The sequence below is a fragment of the Mesoplodon bidens genome, assembly GCF_964165515.1.
Source record: "Mesoplodon bidens genome assembly, chromosome: 17".
Lineage (NCBI taxonomy): Eukaryota > Metazoa > Chordata > Mammalia > Artiodactyla > Ziphiidae > Mesoplodon > Mesoplodon bidens.
The window spans coordinates 21,651,880-21,667,615 of record NC_138174.1 but is presented as its reverse complement, the minus strand read 5'-3'; the positions used below and the strand labels follow the sequence as shown (position 1 = coordinate 21,667,615).

The 15,736-nt window shown below is 40.3% G+C and overlaps 1 protein-coding gene across 1 annotated transcript in view; it reads right to left on the bottom strand.

Moving 5' to 3' along the window:
• NUFIP1 (nuclear FMR1 interacting protein 1) overlaps window positions 1-15,710 on the bottom strand; it is a 39,750-nt gene extending 24,040 nt beyond the window's left edge. Inside the window, exons 1-5 of the mRNA XM_081214421.1 lie at window positions 15,249-15,710; window positions 12,891-12,973; window positions 11,641-11,739; window positions 10,833-10,895; window positions 10,107-10,183 (exon numbers count right to left, since the gene is read on the bottom strand). Of these exons, the coding sequence (XP_081070547.1) occupies window positions 10,107-10,183; window positions 10,833-10,895; window positions 11,641-11,739; window positions 12,891-12,973; window positions 15,249-15,660 (734 nt within the window). The 5' untranslated portion in view covers window positions 15,661-15,710. The remainder of the gene's footprint in view (window positions 1-10,106; window positions 10,184-10,832; window positions 10,896-11,640; window positions 11,740-12,890; window positions 12,974-15,248) is intronic.
• Window positions 15,711-15,736: the final 26 nt, after the last annotated feature.

The following is a 15,736-nucleotide window of genomic DNA, read 5'->3' as shown; positions in this document are numbered from 1 at the left end:
AAATGGTGTTAACAGACAAAAATCTGATGGAAAAGTGTCAGCATGTGCTTTTTTTTTTTTTTTTTGGCCATGCCACATGGCCTGTGGGATCAACCAGGGATCGAACCCATGCCCTATGCAGTGGAAGCACAGAGTCTTAACCACTGGACTGCCAGGGACCTTTTTTTTTTTTTTTTTTGGTCAGAGTGTTCTAAGCAAACAATGCAGACAAACCGAGGCCTCAGAAAGTGTGAGAGAATGGCAAGTGGTTCATTCTTAAACAAATAGTCACAGGCAATCAGACCAGAAAGGGAAGCTGGGGCCAAAATGTGCCTCGAATGCCGGACGAGGAAGCTATTTTTAATTCAGTGGTGTTGGGGAGCCACTGAAAGTTATGAACAGGGAAAGATATGAACAAGGCAGTGAAAAAAATTAAATCTGACAGCAGCGTGCAAGATGAACTGCTCTGACAAAGCTTCCTTTGTTCCTTAGCACAGTTGTGTGGTGATGGAGGCACCAAACTTTGGTGGTGAGAGGAACAGATCCTAGGAGCATAAAAAGCATGAAAGGAGGGGAACACAGACAGCCCTCTACCACTCAGCCTGGCTGCTCATTAGAGTAAATTTTGAGAAACATCAACACATCATGTTCTGCCATCATTTCGAGGACACTGTCTCTACCCTTCTTTTTTTAACATCTGCATCACTGACTGGGATAGCACAGGCAATGGAAGCCCATGGGCTGGGCACACTGGAAGATAAGAATAGAAATGACATTGAGTAAGTGGTGAAGTAATCAGAAAAAGAAAGGCAATGAATTTCAGTGAGGACAGTGCAAAGCAATCTATCCAGCCAAGAAAAATAAACTCCACAAATAAAAGATGATTAATGTACAAGTTATAAATAAACATAAGAAGAAAAGATCAAGGTCACAGGAGATAAAAATCTGACAGGCAGTCAGCGCCACATGAGTACAGTTTTGGAAAGCAAACATAATCTAAGGTGATATGAAATGGATTCTGGCACAGGTACAAGTGTGAAATCATCTTCTCATGACACTCAAAGGTGATCAGAAACTCTCAGGGCACTGCATCCAGCTTTGTACTTCTAAACTGAAAAGGAATGTTAAGGAAAAATAAAACTTGGAGGGGATTCAAGAGACTCAAAGATGATTAACAGGATGAAAAAATAAAACCTCTGAAGAAAGATGAAAGGAACTGGAACTATTTGCAGCCTTTAAAAGAAGAAGAGAAGTGACAAAAAATGATCTTACAGAGAAGATGGCAGCCAGCTGTTCTCAACCTGAAGACAAACTACACAGAAGCAGAAATGATGAGGAAAAGGTGATGACTTTCACAGGCACCACAGTGTCTAGACATGTAACTCACAGCTAATCAACGCTCTTCACACCTCTGAAATTCACTTATTCTTACTTATTCTTAAAAATGTTAAAGAAACACAAAATGTGTTTCTTTAACGTTTTTCTTCTGAGTGTTACAGAGCAACCCTTAACATGTTGGGCCATATGCTAAACAAAGAGACTTGGTCCTACAGTGTTTCATGTATAAGCAAGGAGCTATGTAAATGCTTCTCAATGATAAGGAATACAAACAGTTTGTTACAGCAAGTGGATTTTCGGTGAGATATAATAAAGAATTCCTTAAATGAGACATCAAGAATGTTGTGGAAACTCCTTTGGTGGAAGTCTTTTTAAAACAGCTCACTTTTTCTTTCTGGCTGACTAAAGTGTCACTTTCCTAAAGGTAGAGGATCTTTATATCCCTTCCAAAGTTATAAGATTCTATTTTTCAGTGCTTAAATTAATAAAATTTTCTTGCAAACATTATACCATTCTTATTTACATAGAACCTAGAAACTAAAAGCTAGGGAAAACAAGGGTATCAGAGAGCAAATTATCCCCCCAAATGGGAAACCAGAAACACAAGACCTAGTTATACATACAACAATAATCAGAAGCCCCTTCCAGCAACATACTAGTGAGATACAAGAATAAGGAAAAGTCTGGATCTTTGATAAAGGACACAGTTCAGGTTTCTAAGTACAAAAATCCAGAGAAAACTGTTGAAAAAAATCACAAATTGTCTTACATTGCACAATTACATACCAATAAAATTTAGTCCAATATCTCCTGGTAGAGAATGGATGTTATAAAGACTGTGACAAGTGGTATTTTCTCTATTTTTATCTGCTAAAATCACTTTTCTCCCGACTTCCATCTTTTCCCAACACCCCCAAAGGAATTGGCCCTGAAACCGTATGCTTTTTACCTCGCTCTCTTCCCCCTCTTTCATTTCTTACCCCCCGCTTTGTCTTCCCCTTGCCTAAGCCTTAAGCCTCCAGTGACAATCCTTAAGCCCCAGAGTCAATAAATTAGCAACATGGAACCAACCATTATCTTAGCACATCTCACTCTGGTTACCTTTCTCTTTCCTTATCCTCAAATCACCATCCACTCTTTGGCTTTTCCCTTAAGCCTCTTCTGTAGAAAAACACAATCCCTCTTTATTCTCCCTGAATCACGGCTACTTCAACACTACTGCATTTTTACTTCAAAGTCTCTCCAAACTTCAAAAAGATGTAGCATTCTTTAGGAGCACAGCCCCTCTGCTGGAATTCTGAAAGAACTGGGGACACAGCTGTAAAGCGTTTCCTCAGAGCCACAGTAACTGCAGTATTAAAATAAATAACACAACTACTCCACCTAGTGGACTCCAAATCTGCCGTGAAGTATGTTTCAACGTCTCTAAAATAGAGGTTTGGGTAATGAACCTCTACCACTCATTTTTCCTAATGCCAAATCATACAGCATTTGTACCCGACAAGAATTAAGAAAGAATCACTACGGGTTTTTTTTGGCTAGGATTTCTTTTTTTGCAGGTTATTAGTGGAAAGCCTTAAAGTTTTTAATTAAACACAACTATGGATGTTTGTCAGAACTATGCATTAAAAAAGAATAAACTTCACCTTCAAATAAATTGGGGGGAGGGAAGGGGTGGCACGACCCCTCTCACAAGAAGTCTTGCAAAACGAACTGATTGCCCTGCCTTCCAAAGACGCCAGCTATCCCTTGACCAGACACTGTTATCCCCACACAGCAAAAATTAATGCTTCAGTTGCCTGTGCTCTCACGGCCACCTATGGATATTCTTCCCATGTCTCCCATTAGAGTGAGGGTCTTAAAGGCAAGAGTCTACTCCTACCTCTTTTCAGTAACCTTGGCCATATATAAAACAATCTTTGCCTTTTCAAATACTGAATGTTTACCTCTAATTTCAAGCTAAACTCTTGTCAGGAAGTTATTCAAAGCTATAATGTACATCAACATAAATTCAAAGGTGGCTGAGAGTTCTCGATTACATGACAAAACCAAACTAGTCTTCTACCAGGGACTTTATAGAAACACGTGCTACCTAAGCTAGTTTGCATCTTCAAATGTTAATATTCCTTAAGTTTCTCTAGCCAGTGGAATTTTTTCCTTTAAAGCACTTGCTGCACAAAACCACAAGGTGGCAGAGTTCACGTTCAGATGGGGAAAGCTACTGTAGAAAGTAATGCATTCAAATACAGATCAATTTCGTTTGTCTTGGTGATGAACTGTCCTATGTGGTGAGAATTTATTGTTCAAAACCACAGCAGTTTAAGTACCATTAGTTACATTACTGAATTCCAACTACAGTTATTAATCTGATCAACATTGCCCAATTTCTTTAACTGTGACAAAGGTATAGTTTAAAACATAAATTAAAAATATGAATCTCAGCAAGATTTCTCCAACCACTTACTTGTATATACCAAAATAGAACTACACCCATAAGAAAAAATATTTTCAAGCCCCACTGACATATATCAACATTCATAAACATCCCTTCTACCTATGGCACCATGGGATATAAACAGTCACACAAACCATGGTTCTTACAGTTCTAAAGCTTGTAATTTATTATTTTTTTAAAGACACATAAGCAAAAAAGTTCATCAATAGTACCATAATGAGGGGCATCTACACTAAGGAGGCAGAGGGGATACCACATTCAAAGAGGGACAAGATACCCCTCTAGGCAGATAAGGAAAAATACTACCAAAATTTTAGGCTGGCAGGATTTCAGCTGGACTAAGGCAGTGAGCAGAACTTCAAGGATAGAGAAGGGAGGGTTTTCTGGAAGCAGCATAATGCAAACAGAGGTTAAAAGTTCAGAAAACTTGTTTGGGATATGAAAAAGAGAAAAACCAAGTCTGGCTGGGACAGAGAACTCCGATAAGCAAGTAATGTGGGATTCATCAGGAAAGATATGTTAAGCCCACATTACAGGACCCTGACCGTCGGTTCTAAGGTGCTGTTTCCACGGGCGTTTTAGCTGGCTACAATGAAATCAGTTTGACAGATGTCTGTTTAAGTGTCATTCCACACAGTCACCGCTGTAACGAAGAAATACATGCACACTAGCATCGCATCCCGCATGAAAAAAGAACAAACACAAGGAGAATAGCCTAACCTCACTGGTCAAAGTCAGTTCCTTAAGTGGGATCAGCACTGCTGAGTGTTCCTCTGCAGAGTGTACTTCAACTGTGTGGGTTTCCTGAACAACACTTAGCAAGTGAGCCAGAGCTGAGATTTTGCCAGGTGGGTGTAACGAAGGGCACTGGAACGAGGGAGCTGAGCTTCTGAGAGTGGTGGAGGTGACTTAAACTTGGCAGAGAAGCAAAGACAGAAGGGCGGTGAGAGAAAAAGAAGGTAAAGGGGGTAAGAGGGGGGAGGCTTCAACTAGTCCGGGACCAGGTACAGGTGACAGTGACACAGTTGGATGGAATGAAAGTTATGACCCAAGAGGAGTAAGCCCAACTTCAAGATTTCTGGGGCAGAAAGTCCAGAAGATAAGATCCACAGGGTGGCCGTGAGAGTAAGCGGCAGAAACTGCATGGAGGTAAAGGACACTGGAAATTGGAAGGTAAAAAGGTGCCAGATGAAACTCTTTATTGTAAGCTGTGAGTCTCAAAAAGTCAGCGGAATTCAAAGGATTCTGTTGGACCATCTATATATATGCCAAGGGCAGGGTGGTAAAGGCAACTGCAATCCGCCTTGTTAAGAATCACGGGGGAGGGACTTCCCTGGTGGTCCAGGGGTTGAGAGTCCGCCTTCCAATGCAGGGGATGTGGGTTTGATCCCTGGTTGGGGAACTAAGATCCCCCATGCCGCGGGGCAACTAAGCCTGCACGCCGCAACTACTGAGCCTGAGCACTTTAGAGCCCACACGCCACAACTAGAGAGCCCATGCGCCGCAACTACTGAGGCTGTGCGCTCTAAAGCCCGTGCACCACAACTAGAGAGAAGCCCGCATGCAGCAACATAGAGCCTGCGCTCCACAACAAAAGATCCCATGTGCCGCAACGAAGATCCCACTGCCGCAACTAAGACCCAACGCAGCCAAATAAATAAATAAATATTTAAAAAAAAGAATCATGGGGGAGGCTGTCAGAGCTGCAGAGAGCTGTGGAGACAGATGGCAGGAAACTCCAAGAAGAAGGGCCAAGGAGCAATCATCTGGAGTCCACGTCAAGGGGGCCCTACAAGTCACAAAATCAGTCACTTTTTGTTCTGGTTTTATTTGACCTTTCCACAGCAATCTGCACTGATAATCACATCTTCCTTCTTGAAATCCTCCCTTCTACTGGCTTCTACGACAGGTCATATTCTGAGTTTTCTTCTACTTCTCTGGCTCTTGCTCAGCAGGCTTGTTGGTTTTAACTCCCTTTTAGGCTACCTTCCCTTTCCACTCTACCCTCTCTCTGTGGGGAATATCTTCTGCATTCATGGTTTCATGATTTTAAAATATCTCCAGCCAGTCTGGTCTGAGTCCCAATGCTTACACAACATCTTCAAATAGATGTCTCAGAATCTCCTCATACTCAACGATGTCCTAAATCAACACCTCCAAATGTGATTCTCTTCCAGGGTTCCCTGTCTGAGGAACAGGCACCACCTTTCACAAAGGTGCTTTCACAGAGGAACTTGGACATCTCCTCAAAACCTCTTTCCTCCTCAACCTCACAACTGTCCAACTACCAAACAGTGCCCATTTTTATGTTCTATATCCACCTAGTTCTCTCTGTCCCCACAACGGCCATCTTTCAAAAGCTTCTATCATCTCTTACCTATATTCAAGTTCCTATACTCATGCCAATCTGTCTGTGCACTAGCCCCTGCCTCACCTTATTTCTTCCTAATTAGGTCTAAGTTCAGCTCAACTGCCCTTTGTCAAGGAACACCCCACTCCTCCAGACTAGATGAGGTCCTTCCTCTTATATGCTGAGGAGGGTAGAGTGGAGGACTGTGGGAGAGTAAAACAGCTAGAGACACAGTAGAACAGAACCACTGAAGCTGGCTACCATTAATTTAATAGTGGGTCCAATTTTCCCAGTTTATATAATGACTTAATTTAAACACTCGTTAGATATAAAAGAACCAAAGTTGGTTAATCAGGAACTCATTTCAGGACTTCCCTATTGCCTTAAGTGAACTCAAAACTTGAGAGACTAAACAGCTTACTTAGTTAACTTCTCAGTTGCTTTATAATCATTGCTGACTAGTAGCCATCATCATTCTCCTCAAAAGAATTAAACATATACAACAGGGGCTGGCACCACTGAGCTGCAACAACTTCCAACTGACCAAAGTCAGGGCAAAGTACCAGGGAAAAACCTTTGCAGGTAGGCACTTTCCAATCCATCTAGCAGGATATAATCTTCAATACTGTCATCACCAGCTCTTTAAAAACTAAGTATCAGGAAGGGGAACTACCTCTTCTTGTTTGATTATTCCTCTGTGCAAAATAGTAAGAAAAAGATACACCCAACAGATAAAAAACAAATAAGCAAAACAAACAAAAAACAAAAAACTAGAGTGAAGTGGAATCATGAGAAGAAAAAAATTGTACCTGTAAAGAAGCCACCTAGAGGAGGCAAGGAGCTTTATATGAACTTCTTCGAATTCTTCACTAAGTCAAATCACATCACGGTCCCAACTCCTTGACTTCTAAGTTTGACCATGCAATTGGCTAAGGCTCCTTATCAATGCCAAGACTGGTTCTTCCCATACTGCGCCATTTAACAGTAATTCAGTCCACAAATATTTATTCTCCACATACTAGATCCCAGGTACTATGCAAAGTGCAGCAGAATCAAAGATGTCTAAGACTAGGGCCACCTATAATATAATGCAACAAACGCTATTGTGTTTGTATTGATAAGCTATGTATTCACACAGGAAGTAGTGAATAATGCTTTAGGGGAGGTTGGTCCATGGACTGGCAGCCAATCCACACACTTATGACAGGGTATACATCAGCTATGTCCCTAAACCAAATATATTTAGCTCAGATGACATTTTCTTCTTACCAAGACTTTCTCAATGAAGGAAGTAAGGTATAGATTTATATTCTGGTACAAGTTCCTTATCTTGTTACAGACTAGCACTCTGGCAGCATTGAGATAGAGGAAATGAAGAAGAAGAAGAAGAGAATGACAAATCAGGTGACACTTAAGACAGGTCTTGGGACTTCCCTGGTGGTCCAGTGGGTAAGACTCTGCATTCCCAATGCTGGGGGCCTGGGTTCAATCCCTGGTCGGGGAACTAGATTCCCGCATGCATGCGGCAAGTAAGAAGTCCGCATGCCGGGACTAAGATCCAACGCAGCCAAAATAAATAAATAAATACATGTTAAAAACAAAACAAAACAAAACAGGTCTTACAAGCTAAATAAGATTCTGCCGGGAGATAAAGAGGAAAAGGCATTCTAGTATACCCTACTCCTGGTGGCCTAGACTCTTACCCTAGATTATTACATTTGTTAGCCAAGGATGCTCTTAAAATTCTATTAAATCCATCGAGTCCATGTTGACTGCTGACTGGCTGGACCCAGGTTTACTTGCTTAAGAATTAAATTCCTCTGATTGTCCTTCACCCTCATCCAACTCTTTACACAGTATTAATAATGGATAGTTACATACACATTTACTGAATTCTATTTGTTCTCGGTTGGTTCTAAATCTTTATGTTTATGCTGGTTTTCCTCAGAATTACCTTTCAAGCTTTAAAGGGCAGTAACTAACTCTCTCACATAACAGTGCAACATTTCACACAGCTCTTCATATACACACATACAGGGGCTTTAAGCTGAAAACTTTAAGTTGAACGGAGTACAACTTTTACCTGCTGGTTAAAAGTTTTTCAGTATCTTTCTCGGCCTCTGAAGGTAACTCTTCCTATCTGAGGCTCTCCTCATTTTTCAATTCCAGAAAAACAGCTATTGACTTAAAAGCGCTGCTGACCATCCTAATAGCTCTGACTTGGTCTTGTTTCAGGATGAGGTATCCTGGTCCTATCCTGAGACAACAGCTTCCTCATGGGATTTTTCATTGGTCGATTCTAGCTAGACATCTATTAAGCTTTCTTCCCTTATAAGTATAAAGCTACAAGTCACAAGGTAAGACTCAAATTTCTTCGACTTTAATTACAGGAAAACATTTCTCGTCTTTTTATGGATAAGGACAGGCACGTGTGTATCTTGCCACTTGTACTCCCTCTGCCTAGCACACTCCAATCATTCAACAACTTTTTTAAAGTAATCAAAACAATAAACATAACAAAGTATTATACATTTTTTTTTAAATAGCACCCACCCATCACTGCCTCAGTATTGAATATTTAACAGAGGGGGCATGTAGTGGCTCCCCTCAAAGAGCAAGGTCCCATTATGACATCAGTTATTTATGAAGAGTTCCTATTAGGTCTACCAAAAGCTACATTCAAATAGCCTCATATAGGGCTTCCCTGGTGGCACAGTGGTTGAGAGTCCACCTGCCGATGCAGGGGACACGGGTTCGTGCCCCAGTCCGGGAAGATCCCACATGCCGCAGAGCGGCTGGGCCCGTGAAGCCACGGCCGCTGAGCCTGCGCATCCGGAGCCTGCGCTCCACAACGGGAGAGGCCACAGCAGTGAGAGGCCCACGTACCGCAAAAACAAACAAACAAACAAACAACAAAAACAACCCAATCCAAAAATGGGGAGAAGACCTAAATAGACATTTCTCCAAAGAAGACATACGGATGGCCAAGAAGCACATGAAAAGTTGCTCGACATCTCTAATTATTAGAGAAATGCAAATCAAAACTACAATGAGGTATCACCTCACACCAGTTAGAATGGGCATCATCAGAAAATCCACAAACAACAAATGCTGGAGAGGGTGTGGAGAAAAGGGAACCCTCTTGCATTGTTGGTGGGGATGTAAATTGATATAGCCACTATGGAGAACAGTATGGAGGGTCCTTAAAACACTAAAAATAGAATTACCATATGATCCAGCAATCCCACTACTGGGCATATACCCAGAGAAAACCATAATTCAAAAAGACACATGCACCCCAATGTTTATTGCAGCACCATTTACAATAGCCAGGTCACAGAAGCAACCTAAATGCCCATCAACAGACGAATGGATAAAGAAGATGTGGTACATATATACAATGGAATATTACTCAGCCATAAAAAGGAATGAAATTGGGTCATTTGCTGAGACATGGATGGATCTAGAGACTGTCATACAGAGTGAAATCAGTCAGAAAGAGAAAAACAAATACTGTATGTTAACGCATGTATGTGGAACCTAGGAAAGTGGTACAGATGAACCGGTTTGCTGGGCAGAAGTTGAGACACAGATGTAGAGAACAAACGTATAGCCACCAGGGGGGAAAGCCACGGGGGGGTGGGGGGGCGGGGTGTGATGAATTGGGTGATTGGGATTGACATGTATACACTGATGTGTATAAAATTGATGACTAATAAGAACCGAACCTGCTGTATAAAAAAATAAATAAAATAAAATTCATTGAGGACTAATAAGAACCTGCTGTATAAAAAATAAATTAAAATTTTTTAAAATAAAATAAAATAAAATTCAAAAATTTAAATAAATAAATAAATAAATAACAAAAGAGCAAATTTCCTTTTTCAAATTGTTCCTTAGGGCCAGAACGGTCATTATTTTCAAGTACTCAGCCTTGCCACAGTAAAACAAAATTGTTTCACTAGTTCTTAACTCTTTACTCACTTTCTTCTTTCTTCCCTCCATCTTGCAATCTCCTCTGGAGTGTCTAACTTGATTTTCTTCATACCAGGAGCATGCGTCTAAGGGGAAAATGTCTGCTGAACATCAAGAAGCGTATTGTATGCTTTTGACTAAATCTCAAGTATTATGGGGGATAATGGAGACTGTGTGCCCAAAAGTAAATTTACTAGCAGAGACAATTTTAAAACTAAGTAAGCAGGTTTTATCTATCCTTATTACGACTTTTCCTTTAAAGGAAAAAGAATTTTTCTCATCTTTAGATTAGTACTACTGATAAGAAAAAAGTCATAATATCATTTTGGTTACAAAGTGAATGTCACCCAATACTTGATTGATATTAAATACCCAGATGAATTACCTACCAACCAAAGTTAAGAAAGTTAGCTAGAGAAATAATGAATATACGAAACAATTTGAAACAGCATGGTATAGTAAAACAGAATTTGCCATCATGAAATTCAAGTGCAGGGGTCAGTCCTGAGACCCTGGGCAAATCATTTTACCAATCTGTTAAATAGGGCCAAGATTTATTTACTTTACACAGTGGCTTATGAGGATAAAATTGAATAGTAGATGTAAAAATGCCTTACAAAGTACAGTGTTCTATGAATGTTACTCATTAGTAGGCTATGTAAATAGAGAGCTATGAAGATAATAAATCAATGAAATACAAAGAGCATGTAACAAACAAACAAAAAAAGAACTTACATTTCTCCAATGGAATTGGACAATCTTCTCATGTGCACTAAAAGAGCAATCTACCTCAGGACACTGTAAGAATTTTTAAGAAAGGCTACTCAATGTTTTCCATAAAAAATTTACCTTACTACTATATATACAGACATATTCTGGTCATATTACATAGTATCCCATCTATGTGGTGTTACCACTGAATACCTAAAACAAAAATCATTCCAAAACAGAGCTGCACTCTCTAAGTATATAGTACAGTAATGCATATCATTTACTTCTCCACTTGAGTGAATGCAAGACATCAGCAATGTTGTAAAATGTTCTTAATTCCTAAAATTAAGGGGCACGCCTACAAACTGAAAGAGAACCTTTCCAAACTAAGAACTTACTTTTTAACTTTTTTACTTCTCAAATATCCTAGTTAAAAGTACTTAATAAGGTCTAAACCATCCGTAGAGGGTGCTGGGCCAAGGCAAATTACACTGTGTGGTTAAATAGTCAAGGGCAGCCTTAAAGGAGAAAGAACTCACAAAGGCGCACGGAGCAACCGGAGGGGAGGCCCAGCCTCTCACAGAGGAGAGGAGGCGCATACATACAAAAACAGCTGCCAGACCTCCCTTCTCTTTTACTGCCATCTCACACTTCCTGAAGCAGCGGGCTTCCCACCCTCAAACTGCAAATCCCAGGGTCACTGTCCCAATTTGGCAAGTCATCAAACAACATTTCTATGAAAACTATAAACTTTTAAGGGAAGGAAGCTCAGAATTTCTACCAAATACACCCATTTTGCTAAATAAATATCAGGACAACTAAGAAAACCTACCTTCATATGTTCGGACATGTGTTTATCATACTTCTCTTGATTTTTAAAACCACGATCACAGGTATCACAAAAATAGTGAAAAACTGGTTCCTTTCTTTTCTGCAAACAAAAATGAAGAGGCGTTAGGCTTTTGGTGAGAACTCTAATCATCAGTAAAAATATAGTACATATTTTGATTTTTCACACAACCCTTACAGGTGGCAAAAACTTCTGAATACATTTCTAATGAAGGGATGATTCTGTTTTTATTTTTAACAAATACATTAGGAAAAGCCAGGCTTGTTAAAAAATTTTAAATCTGAGTAAAGCTAATATAAATTGTGAGTAGATTTCAAATTGGTAATCTAATTAAAACTTAATAGAGCATATGTCAAAATGACCTAAAAATAAATATTCAGGGTAAAAACGGTATTTCTTCTTTTAGGAAAAACAAGTGTGTGCGTGTGTGTGTGTATATTTTAACTACAGAATGAGAAAAAAAGAACTATTTAGGTAAATATTAGTTCTTTTTAATTCCCAATTTACTATTTTTATGTTTAAACATAAAACAAAAATGATTATTACAATGATAGGCTATATAGGGCCCCAATTGTTCAATGTTGAGATTATGTTAATAAACATACTTTCACAATATTTTGTTAATATTAGTTACATAGTTTTGATGCCAAAATGAAGGGTACTAATCTCATGCTGTAGATTTTACTCAATTTATTCTAAACTAATAAAATTATTTACACATCTTAAAAGTTGAAAGACCAGATTATAAGCTACATCAGAATAAAAGAAGCCTATTTTAAGACTCAGTTTCTGAACAAAACGAAGGGTTGTTCCTCATTAAAAAAAACAAAAACTTTTAATTTCATCCTTCTCCTACCAATATGCTAGTAAAATAAATAAATTAAATACATAATATGTATTATGTATAACATATATATTATACTTTTGTTTACTTCATTGAAGTTTAATAACATTTACATTTATCTGTAATCATAATTCCCCATTATATTTACTCCTGATACTATACTGAAATGGATTAAATGTTTTCTTTTTCTACAATTTCTCCGTTTATTTCTCAAAAAGATTTTGCTTGAAGATTTTACTTACAGCCAAGACCCTTAAAGATCCTTTTATGCAAGGCTCTGCTGTGTCAATAATGAATGCAAAACACTGAGACAGTTATGATTGAAACACAAGGTATGAAAGTGACATAGGGACCAAAGTGTCACATTCAAGAACATCTTAAAAAATACCCTTTTTTTCTGTTTTCTCCTGGGAGAGACGTTGAAGTCATTGACCTTTGCATCATGTTTTTGTGGAAGATAAGAATGTTTAACTGAAAAACAAAAAGAGATCCAGAAATGTTTACAACTATACAATTATTTAAAATTTTGCTACAGAATGTCATAAATACTTGTGTAAAAACAGTGGTAAACTACTTCTAGGCAGAACAGTAATTCAAACAAATTAACAAAGATTAAGACTAGTTTACCAAATAAACATTTTTCAAATTAATACATATTGGTAAGATTACATGTCCATAGACGCTTTGGATGTCTAAGTAAAGGAGTGGACAAGCTAACCTGGTAAAATTCCTTGTAGTTATTTCAGACATTAGAAATGTAAACCAGGGACTTCCCTGGTGGTCTAGTAGTTGACTCTGGGCTCCCAATGCAGGGGGCCCGGGTTCAATCCCTGGTCACGGAACTAGATCCCGCGTGCCGCAACTAAGAAGAGCCCACATGCTGCAACTAAAGATCCCACATGCCGCAATGAAGATCCCACGTGCCGCAACTAAGGCCCAGCGCAGCCAAAAAAAAAAAAAATTTTTTTTAAAGAAAAAAGAAATGTAAACCATAAAATCCCTAATGGAGCTCTTTCAGTATCAATTTTACACCAGGAAAACAGACCCTTGTGAAATACATTTCTTCTCAAATATTTTTCCTTTCTTATTGCCATGACCCAACTCTGAAACCTTGATCTTTCACCCAGATCACTGTGACAGCCTTCCAGACTGGCTTCCAGTTCCTAAGCCCTTTCTTCCAACAGACCCTGCACACTGACACCACAAAAATAATCGTCCAGTCATCACAACCCTGCTCAAGACCCTGGAAGCAAGTAGCTTCCTAGAGTCCTCCGATGAGATCCCACTTTATTTTTTCACCCTGCCCTTCCTTGTACCTTCCACATACAATGCTTCAGTCACACCAGAACACTGCAACCTTCAGAACTCACCTTGCACTGACACCTCTTTGCTTCCACCTAAAAAGTATCTCTTCCAGAATATTAAACATCTCCCAATACACTTCTTCCAAAAGTTTCCCCAACTTTCTCCATACTCTGAAATCTCCTTTTATATGCCTCTATCACCAGTCACACTGCACTGTGATTTATATTTATGAGCCCATCTCACCTCGCTTGGCACTGTCTTAGGCACATTCATATCCCCAGCATTAGGCACACAGTAACACTGATTTGGATTCAACTTAATGTAAATTGAATTGTTCTAAGCGAACAATTTCATGGTTTTAAATATGATCTCTATGCCAATGACACCCCGATTTACAGCTCTAGCCACAAACCTCCCCTGAAAGTACAAACTAATAGCTAACAGCCAGTTCAGTATCTCTACTTGACACAAATCATATTCCAAACTCAACTCCTGGTCTCCTTTCCAAATCTACTCCCTCCACATCCTTCCACTTGCTTGGCAAAAAACTTTTAAGTTATTCTCGTCTCCTCTTTACATCCCATCCCACATCCAATTCCTCAAAAAATTATGCTGGCCCTACCCTACCTTCAAGATATATCTAGAATCCAACTACTTCTCACCACCTCCTGAGCTCCACCTTGGTCCAAGTCCCCAGTATCTCTCACCAGGTTAACCGCAATACCTTCTTAACTCATCTCCCTTTCCGTCATTTCCAATCAGTAGCCATATTAACCCTTTGAAAACATAAATCAAAGCATGCCACTCCCTTGCACTAAACATATCGTAACAGTAGAAGTCCCACGATCTACAAGGCCCTCTTCCTCTATTGCCTACAACTCCACCCCAGGCTCAGTTCTTTCTTGCCTCACTGGGTTCCATTCTGATCTATAGCTTCTGCCTCCAGGCCTTTGCACTTGCAGGTCCCTCTGCCTGTAACGCTATCCCCCAGATACATGCACTGTTCTGATCCCTCACCTCCCTGAAGTCTTTGCTCCAATGTCACCTTACTTACGACTCACACTGACATTTAAAACTGCACTGCCTGTCACTCTGCTCTCTCTCCATAGCACTCACTGCCTTCTAATACACACTGCTTTCTTTTGTTTATTGTCTGTCTTCCTACACCAGGAGATTTAAGCTCAAAATAAGGATATTTGTATGTTTTGTTCACTGCTTTATCTCCCCTTCCTAGTTCATAGTTGGAATTCAATAAATAATTGTTAAACTGAATGAACAGGCAGGAAAAACATAACTGTGGAACAAACTGTGAGACATTAATGACCAGACTCCAAGAGTGCAAGGCAGTATCAGAAGGGGAGAGAGCAACAGGGGTGGAAAAGGAGAGGGGAGAAGGGAAAAGGAAAGGGAAGAGGTGGTACAGAGAGAAGTAACAACCTACCCGGAGTGTTGTGGGGCTGCCGATGCCAAGGAAAAACACCAGGAGGCTGTGTCCAGTACCATGATGTTGAAGCCTGGAAATTCCAGGAAGGCTGGCCATTGAGTTGACGCTGAGAATCAAGGGGGGACTGGGCGTCGAAAGGGGGCTGTGCCCCGGGAAGAATCTGGGCGTCAAAGGGGGGAGGCGCCTCGGGGAGGCTCTGGGCCTCCGCGGGGGGCTGCGCCTCTGAGGAATGTTCGGACCCTGCTGCGGGAAGCGACGAAGGCGGTGGTGGCGGCGCCGGCAGCATCGCCCAGAACATCCAGTTGTCCGGCAGCGAGGCACCGTCGCTCAGAGGCTCCAAAGTGGGGGTCACCTCGGGAGCTGAAAACCACCCCGTGCGAGTCACGCAACCACTTGCCGGCTCACCCATGCCATCCGCCTAGTAGGGAAGCCAGCGTGCGAAAGTGGAACAAGCCTTAGGCGTCACTTCCGTTATCGCTAATGAT